At 35.8% G+C, this 10086-nt stretch overlaps 1 protein-coding gene across 1 annotated transcript; it reads left to right on the forward strand.

Moving 5' to 3' along the window:
• Positions 1-3433: 3433 nt before the first annotated feature.
• On the forward strand, positions 3434-10086 carry LOC125843801 (RNA-binding protein Y14A). Its single transcript, XM_049523007.1, has 4 exons — positions 3434-3761; positions 5219-5355; positions 5954-6099; positions 9705-10086. The coding sequence occupies exons 1-4, from the start codon at positions 3503-3505 to the stop codon at positions 9748-9750; spliced, it is 588 nt and encodes a 195-aa protein (XP_049378964.1). The 5' UTR covers positions 3434-3502; the 3' UTR covers positions 9751-10086.

The following is a 10086-nucleotide window of genomic DNA, read 5'->3' on the forward strand; positions in this document are numbered from 1 at the left end:
GATATGGCTTTGAAATGGTGTATGCTGAAATATTTTAGAGAATACGTGCATAGGGGAAGAGTACTTTGGGCTTGCAGAGGTGTGCTTAACGGATAAGAGGGAGTTATTTAAGTTAAATACTTTTTAAGTTTACAGAGTTTGACCCACATAAGTTTTGTATAAGTTAAGTTAGTTACACCTTAGTCTATTTTACATTTCAGCATTTGACATTTTGAGCCCAACATAAGTTAGGTATAATGTTGCTTGGATTCTTCATAAGTGTTGACAGGTGTGTATCAGATACTCCAAAAAATGTGTGCATTTTGGAGTATTTGATAGGGGTGCGGCAACATATTGGAGAGTCTAAGCAACATAGCGTATTAGTACAGTAGAAAGGTTCCATTTCCAGATAGGAATAAAATAAGAAATGCCTAGTTGGCTTTTTCTTCCTTAGCTAGGTTATTTTCCTTAGCAGTCCGGCTAACTTTAAAGTCCACAAATTCTCCTCTTTCTTTAACAGTTTATCTTGCTCAATGTACCATTTAATTTTTTTTTTTCTCTTGGATTAAAATCACCATTTCTCCAAGTCTAAACCAAGCTACAAAAGATGGCTTGCATCTAATTTGTGCATCTTAAAACCAACCTTCAATTGTTTCTACCTTGCCTTATGGATTCACAAGTGCTTTATTATTAATTGTTGATGCACCTAATAGAGGCAATTTGAGGGTAGACACCTCTTTCATTTTCATACAATTTCTTAGCAAGTGAGATGAGGTATTTCTTTTGGTTTAAATAGGGGTTGTCCTTTTTTCGGTCGAAGAATTTTTATTTTTATACTGAAATATAGTTACTATACATTAACGATCAACTGATCTCAATCATGTAGGAATTTAATTTCTCGAATAGTTGTCGACTTAGACATACATAAACCAAGTAAATAATAATTTATTTATAATAAAGATAGACAACTANTTTCCTTAGCAGTCCGGCTAACTTTAAAGTCCACAAATTCTCCTCTTTCTTTAACAGTTTATCTTGCCCAATGTACCATTTAATCTTTTTTTTTTTTTCTCTTGGATTAAAATCACCATTTCTCCAAGTCTAAACCAAGCTACAAAAGATGGCTTGCATCTAATTTGTGCATCTTAAACAAACCTTCAATTGTTTCTACCTTGCCTTGTGGATTCACGAGTGCTTTATTATTAATTGTTGATGCACCTAATAGAGGCAATTTGAGGGTATACACCTCTTTCATTTTCACACAATTTCTTCGCAAGTGAGATGAGATATTTCTTTTGATTTAAATAGGGGTTGTCCTTTTTTTGGTCGAAGAATTTTTATTTTTATATTGAAATATAGTTACTATACATTAACGATCAACTGATCTTAATCATGTAGGAATTTAATTTCTCGAATAGCTGTCGACTTAGACATACATAAACCAAGTAAATAATAATTTAATTATAATAAAGATAGACAACTATATTGAATCTTTAAGCGCATATCAAATTACCTAAAAGGTATAAGACTTGTAAAGTAGTTGTCAGATCAGTTATATATGTTGCATGAGGCGAGTGTTGTTGGATCAAAAACTTGCATGTTCAAAAGATGAGAGTAGTGAAACTAAAGATGTTGAGATGGATGTGTGGGCATGTTAGAAGGTATTTGAATGAAACAAAAACATTTGAGACAAAGTAGGAGTGACTTCCATAGTGGACAAGATGTGAGAGTCTGAGAGATGATAGGATTTGCATCGAATTTTCTACCTTATTTAATTTGAATTCTACTACAATTGTGCCTTAATCAAAAACGTTTTCTTGGTGGAAAAGGTTTTCTTGTTGAAAAAGCCTTCCATGTTTGGTTAATCCTCTTGAAGGATTTTTTTTGAATTTTTATACATTGAAGATAATTTTTTTCCGTAACAACATAATAACATCCACAATGTCATTATTAAAGAATTTATTTAAGAAGTAATTATTTTCTTTATAACTTTATTATTTTTTTTATATTAGTTTCTTATATGTAGGTCGCTTGGTAAAACAATATTAATATTATGATTGTTTTAGTACAATTTTCTTTGTGGTCTAATTTATCAATGTCAAGAGTTACAATTATCGGCTTTCGCATGAGATTATTTTGACCCAACCAGAGGAGAGACTGAGATGGTTTGAGCATTGAAGAGGAGATGCATAGATGCCCCGGTGAAAAGGTGTGAGGGGCGGGTTATGGTAGTTATGAGAAAAAGGAAGGCGAAGTAATATTAGAGAGGGGTAATTAGATAGGACATTACACACTAGCAGCTTATTGATGACATGATCTTAGATAGGAGGATATATAGGTTGAGGATTAGGGTAGAAAATTAATAATAATACCTCCTCAAGATAATAATATTTCATGATACCACTTATATTAATACTCGGCAAATTAATAATCTCTTTAAGATAATATTTTCTTTTGGCCCCGACTTGAGCCAATGGAAAAAATTACTCATTTCGATAAGATAATAAGATAATATATTTTCAGAAGTCCCTTGTGTAAATACATGGTCTCATTATTATTATAAATTAATAATTTTTTAAAAGTACAAATATATCTAAGACAAGTGAATTATGATTCTATTGTTTTTTGTTAAAATTTAAATCTGGTTGAAGTTCATCTCTAACTTTTCTTATTACATCTAAAAGTTTCAGTATTGTCTTTTTGAACTGCACCATAAAATTGTGAAGAGTTTTAGATACGCGTAACTGGTGTCAAGATATCATCTTCAACTTCATCACCAACATTGTTTTTTTCGAGGGTATCCATAATTTCTTCTAAACTCTAGACTTTTGATCATGTAACATTGTTCTAGATGTGATAATTGTTTTTGGAATTGCACCTTAATTTATTTATTTTTGTGAGTTCAATAAATATGATACATAAATTAATAAGATATAATGATTTTGACGTAATCAAAATTAACCTTCATTGAATCTGAAAACACTCTTTAAATTAATAAATATTAATTTATCGATTAACTAATACCTCTATAAAATAATAATATTTCATAGTACCACCTATATTAATTTAGTGAGGTTTTATTGTATTAGATAATCGAATAGAATAGAATTGTATCTACGTACACAATATACTATCTATATATACACCACACTTGAACTTTTCTAAAGGTCAAATATTGACCCGAACCGACCCGGCCCGGATTTGTGGTCAGACCCGAATCCTAAACCCTTCCCCTTCCTTACAAACACCCCCCACCNGATAATCAAATAGAATAGAATTGTATCTACGTACACAATATACTATCTATATATACACCACACTTGAACTTTTCTAAAGGTCAAATATTGACCCGACCCGGCCCGGCCCGGATTTGTGGTCAGACCCGAATCCTAAACCCTCCCCTTCCTTACAAAGTTCATCCCCCCCACCCCCCCGCTCCCACACACTGGCTTGAAAGTTGTTCATTCTGCACAAGAACGAAAGAGAGCAACTTTTTGCTTTTATCTGTTTCAGTCCAGCTACAATGGCGAATGCAGAGGTGGAGGCGGTGGACTTTGAACCAGAGGAGGACGATCTGATGGACGAGGACGTGGATGCCTCGTCGTCTCCTAGGGCTACAATTCCTAAGCTCAAATCTGCCATTACTGGAGGCTCATCCTCTGCTCCTAAGAAGACCAAGGGACGTGGTTTTCGTGAAGAAGCTGCTGAGTCTGACCGTAATGCCCGCATGTCTGCCCGCTTTGATTCTCTCGATTCTGAAGGTGGTCCTGGTCCTGAACGATGTCAGTTCCCTCCCTCTCTCTTTCTCTGTCTTATCTTTTCAGTACATTTTGGAGTTTTGAGAGAACGTTTTGGATTTTTACTCAAAAAATTGAAATTTAGGGTGGGTGATTGAGTGCATTCTAATTTATAGATAGTAAAATATTTACTTTAGCCAAGAGCTCATTGGAAAACAAATGCAATTGCAGCACTGCTCTCTAGGTTTTAAACATCCAAATTGTATTCTGGAAAAGGAACCAATTTAAAATTCAAAAAGTTTGGGAAAGAGGAATAATGAATGGTAATATTAGGTTTGGAGTTGTGTTCTCAAAAAATATTAGGTTTGAGTTGTCTCTACTATGTGCAAGACCAGAAAAGAGATGAAGAAAGAACCATCCTACATTTTCTTGCTGTGGAAGTTGGTTCCTTTGTCTACCCAGAGAAAGGAAATTATCTGAGAGAGAGGGGTCTTGAAATTAGTAGTTTTTAATTTATTAAAATGGTGTTACTCACTTCTCAAAGAGCACAGCCCACCTCTTGTGCCAATCTGGCTTAACTGAACTTACCCTCCTAACGATGGGAAGTGTTATGGAGTCCGCAACCTATTTGAGCCACAAATAGACAAAATTAACACAGGTAAGCCACATTTTTAGAATGTAACTAAAATAGGTTTAGCGGAACTTTTTATTTCGTTTTACGTACTTTTTCAAATGGCAGCCGTTAACTTGGTTAGCGTTTAAATTTTGATATAAAACAGAAGAAATTCTTCCACTTTATAAAACGGAAGAAAAAATTCCACATAAAATGGAAGAATATCCTTCCATTTTATAAGAAAGAATTCACTTTACCAAAAAGTCTGCACTGGTGGGAGTGGCCCCCCTACCATGTGTAAAAAGGAATAAATTCTAGTGGAAGATATCAAGTGGAAGAATTTCTTCCGTTTTATATCAAAATTTAAACGTTTATCGAAATAACATATGCTGTTTGAAAAATTAGATAAAACAATCCAATGCGACATTTGGATAGATTGCATCATTTTTCGTTGTTACATAATGTCACACATTGAAGGATAAACCTACATGGAAAGTAGGGTACGAGGTAGAGTTACTATTAAAAGCTAGGGCAAAGGATAAAATATGATTATTAAATTATAAAGTAAAGACTAAAATGAGAAAAAGAGGTCATGATGCGTTCACTCCAAATCGGTTGTTATGCAAAATGAGACTTTTTGCTATTACCAAACGATGAATTTAACTATACGATACAATAAAATTTAAGTAAAAATCAAATCAAACATTGTATTTAGACTAACTACAATACAATTGGTAACAACCATCCAAACAAGCTGTTAGTAATTAACATCAACAAAGTGTCAGCCAGATATGGCCTTTGTTTGCTGAGTGCAATTTTGTTTCTTTTGATGAGGTAAGAAGAATTTCAATAAAGATTATTGAGTTTTCCTGAATTCAAATTTCTGCAGCCATTGAAGGATGGATTGTTTTAGTTACTGGGGTTAATGAAGAGACACAAGAAGATGATCTTCATAATGATTTCGGTGAGTTTGGAGAAATCAAGAATTTGCATTTGAATCTGGATCGTCGGACTGGATTTGTGAAGGTAATCCATTTCTCTTCTTTTTCAGACTGTCGAATAATGTTCTGTTGCTTGATGCACAATTTCTGCTCATGGGATAAGATGCTGACTGTGGTGGGACTATATGAATAAATGGTCAATAGTGAACACTAGCTGTTGCAAGCGTTTATTTTAGTATTATTGCATTTCCATCAGGTCACTTTTCAATGAAGAAGTGCAATATAGTAACAAGAGCAGAGCAATCCTTGTTAATAGCTTAGCTAGTTTAGATAATTTAGAAGTGCTCTCTGTAGCACTCACTCCTGTATAGTTCTCATTTCTACCTATGTTGGATGTTTGACCATTGAATCATCCACTATTGACTAGAAACTTTATGTATGCATGGAGCCATGAATATGTCCCATGTTGGAACAGAATCCAAGATTCACTTATCAGAAGTCATTTGTTGTCTTTAGAATGCAATTATTGAGGGTCTTCAAAATAGGATAACTCTTCATGTGTGTGTCCTTCCTTACTGGAGGGAGACATCTTACTTTATGCAATTACTGTTTGTGGTTTGCATTTTCATTAGCTTGGAGCAGGTCCTTTCTAATCTGTTACTTGAAGTGAACTGTTTGTGTAGGGATATGCATTCATAGAATATGAGAGCTTTGAAGAAGCACAAAGAGCTATAAGTGAGAAGGATGGAGCTGAGTTTCTCACACAGACTATACATGTTGATTGGGCATTCAGCAGGGGTCCTTTCAAGAGGAGGAATGCTAGGAGGAGGTATGTCCATAGTTTATCCATGCTATTGTGTCATTGTTACATGTGGTTTATAGGAAATGAAGCAGAAAATCTGAAGAAATGATGCCTGAATCTATGAAAACACTACCTTTTCAGTTTAATTATTCTTTTCTGAATGAAGTTAAGTAGGTTTTGATGGTTGTACCTTGTATTTATTTCTTTTAATTTTTAAGTCTGCCATTATTTGGGGGTTTTTGGGGTACCGGTGGGATGAAGTACTTGGAGAGTTGGACCCTGGAGGCCTCAGTTCTCCAGCAATGTGCATAATTCTGAAATGACTCGGACAGTTTCTTCTGTATGTTGGCTAATGAGAATCTGTTCGGGGTAATTTCGATATTGAACATTAAAGCAATTCATGAAATCCTTGTCCATTTCCTGCCTGTCATGTCATTTGCGAGGGGATCCTGACGAGTGTACCAAGTCAGAGCTTCTTCCAAAAGACTTCGGATGAACAACTTTATCCTTAACTTCTCGTTCCTCCGTACACTGACTAGCTTGTCGCAGTAGGCTCTCAGATGTGTATGAGGATCACACGTTCTGTCAAATATGTCGAACTTAGGTGGCTTGTACTCCACTGGCATGTCGATGTTTGGGTGGGTACATAAGTCATCATAGTCCAGGCTCTCGTTTCCCCTGGTGATCTGCAAGCTTTTAAGCGCCTTTCTTGTATCGTGGAGTTCTCTGGCTATCAATTCTTCTTCTTTCAATCTGGCATCCTTCTCTATTTCTGTGTACTGATCCACCTCGCATAGGACTCTGGCCTTAATTGGTGCCGTGAACTTAGGAGCTTCAACTGCATATGTGGGTGGCACAGGTAGCTCATAGGAAGGGGGATATGTGCCCCAAGTATGTGCTGCATCGTTGGGTAAGCAGGCATGGTAACAACCTGAGTTGGTAATGAAAGGTTATGTGTAGTTTTTACTGCATGGGGAGGAGTAGGTGGGAGTTATGGGTAAGATGGGACATATGGAGTTTGTCTGGGTAGGTTTGGCAAGTTGGTGGGAGTGACCAGAGGTAGGCCAAAATTGGCAAGGCCGCAAGGGGAATCGGATGTGGATGTGTATATGAAGGTAAATGTTCAGGAACATGTGATTTCAAGGACGGAAAACGAAGTGGGTGCGGAAAGGTGGTTACAGTGAGTTTGGTTCCGGCACTTGTTGCTGCTCTTCCCTCAATATCTCTAGTTCTTGCTCCAGATGAGCCATTTGTTTGTTGTGTTGTGTATCTGGCCTTTTTTGTGAACCTTTTATATTTTCCACAGGTATTAGGAGGGTTGTAGTGGTGTTTGACTCATGATTCATTGGATTCAGTCATCCTTCTCTGGGACCTTAGGTTGTACTGTAACTCAGTCTGTTTGAGGATCAAGACAAATCAACCTCTGTTTTAACTTTCAGGGGACAAAACTAATTGCAAAAAATATCAAAAGGTGAAGAGTTAGTTTTGACGAAGTAATCAAGTGTCTATACAATTAGCACGTTGGGTTAAGCATACAAACAATAATGCCAAGAAAAAATAAGTTGGAACAGACTACCTCTTCACCTTAATCCAGCGTATTGTCGACTTTAAGTTTACTATGTGAAGCCTAGTTTTTTATCCATGCAGAAGGACCTTCTCACTTCTATCACACGATTTGCGTCTGCAGACACCAGCATTACATCTTTTAGTCCTCCTCCTTGCCCTTTTCTGAGGTGGGGGTTCTGTTCTTCAGAAATTGATGGTCAACATAGTATTTTCAAAATGTTGAATTTGGTACTATTTAACCCAAGTTGAGATGGATTGAACTAGATTTCGCATCAATCACGCTAGGGACTGAAAGGACTGACATACTATATTATGCACGATCTTGATTGTTGCCAAATTGGGGTATATTGTGTCTGGTTTGGCTTTCAACTTCTCTTTCTAGTTAAATAATAAATAATCACTAGCCAGCTATGTTACTTTGGATCTTTTAAAAATGTCGATGGGTGTGTGTAGGATCTATTAAAAGTAGTGCATTTTTGAAGAATCTGATATGGGTGCAGCAACATTGTTGGAGGGTCCGAGCGACATAGCTAGCCATACTATAAGGATATATCTGTCCTAAACTTCAAGCCAAACAGGCACACTTCAGCTTTTCTTGCAAATTGGGCCCATTTCGAAGTTGAACGACAATCACTAAAAGCTAAATTGTCGAAGCAACATCTGATGGTAGACAAATCCAGAGTGTTCCTTTTTAAGTAAGCAAACAGCCAAAGAGTGTAGCAACCGATGGCCTAATTGCCTGCCTCATTTTACTAGCGTAGAATGTGAGATATGCACGTAAAATCTATTTATAGTATTGGTTATATGATTGAATGCTGATGACTAAAAGGTGTTAAAGGGGGAGAGGTAGGATAGACCTAAAATCTCGTGAAAGTCTTCTCAAAAGACTTGCAATGTCTTGGAATTCTTACAATCTTAGCAAACAACAGAATGCAATGGAAGCAAAAGATCAAATATATGGGATTAAGGCTTATATCTTGTTTGGCCAAACATCTAAAATCAACTTATTTTGGGAAGTATTTTTTCTTCTTTTAAAAAATGCTTTTAAAGAAGCACTTTTGGTGAGAAGCAATCTATGTTTGGCTAATCAATTTGAAAAACATTTTTTTAAGCAATTAGTGTTTGACCAAGCTTTTTAAAAGTTCTTTTAAGAGCCTGTATGGATTAGCTTATTTTAAGTGCTTTTAAGCCAAAATAACTTCTAAGCAATTTTGTAGTGTTTGGGTATAATAAAGAAGTGCTTTTGAACACGTTATTAAGCCAAAATAACAAAAATAAGCCAATCCTATCTGATGACTTTTAGATTATAAGTCCATCCAAACATGCTCTAACCTCTTAAGTGTATTTTCTCGAAAGTGTTTTCGGAGAAAAACTACTTTTTTACCTTGTGAAAAACAACTTCTGTTGCTCCTTAAAATCACTTAGTTTCCCCAAAAAGTTTGGCCAAACCCCTATGTTTTTAAAATACACACTTTTGGCCTCCTAAAAACTTGGCCAAACAGGCTATAAGTCATGTAGGTTCACCTACATCAGGTGCCATGTTTGTTAGTAATCTTTGTAGCCTATCCAGAGTTTGGTATGTCAAAAAAAAATACAGTGAGTTCTAGTTTTGGAGAAACCCAAACTAAGGAGTATCAGGATGAACATATCCAAGTGGAGCGAAAACATAAACTGAGGATTCATGCAGCCCACCCTAACTTGTTTGAGTTAGAAGCTTAGCTACTGTGTTTAATGTGACATTGTTGAACTTTTTCTCTCAGTTTGGTGAAGGAATCTTTGTAAGCAGGATCTTCAGTTCCTCCCAACAACACACTGAAAAGAAAATTGAAAAAATTAGAGATGGAAATCAGATAACATAGTTAATGATTTCCTCAGCGAGTTAATGTTTTGTAAGGAGCCCTTAGAATCAAGGACGTGGAAGTTTTTTCATTTATATCAAAATAGAAAAAGAATATTAGAAAATACTCTTCATTTATGTTTGTGTTTGTGAAAATTTTGTCAGGTTTTGAGTTGTTGAAGTATTATCTAAAACACAGTGGATCCTTATTTGATTCTTATTTCTGCAGATCGCCACATGGCCATCGTTCTAGAAGTCCCAGGCGGAGATTCTAATAATCAGTGTGCAAATGCAATGGTCATGCGGCTTACTTGCAGTTTTTCCCAACTTGTTTTGATCCTGTCTTGAATTTTGTGTATGATATTTTACTTCACTCACTCTCAGTTTTCTCCAATTTGCCTATCTTAACTACCATGTGCAGACGGTATTCAGAGCTTTCCCTGCAGCATTGCATTTTCATATTGGCCTCTGAGATGTCTAGGTTCTGTTTTATTCGTGCAGAATATTCAGCACTTCCTAGCATTATTTGAGATTGATCTTTTTTCCTTGTGAATGGGATGTTAGTAGGATTTGAGTTTTGCAAAAATTGTCTCTTAAGTTGTGTTTTCTTA

The sequence above is a fragment of the Solanum stenotomum genome, chromosome 11 (genome assembly GCF_019186545.1).
Source record: "Solanum stenotomum isolate F172 chromosome 11, ASM1918654v1, whole genome shotgun sequence".
In the NCBI taxonomy this organism is placed as follows: domain Eukaryota; kingdom Viridiplantae; phylum Streptophyta; class Magnoliopsida; order Solanales; family Solanaceae; genus Solanum; species Solanum stenotomum.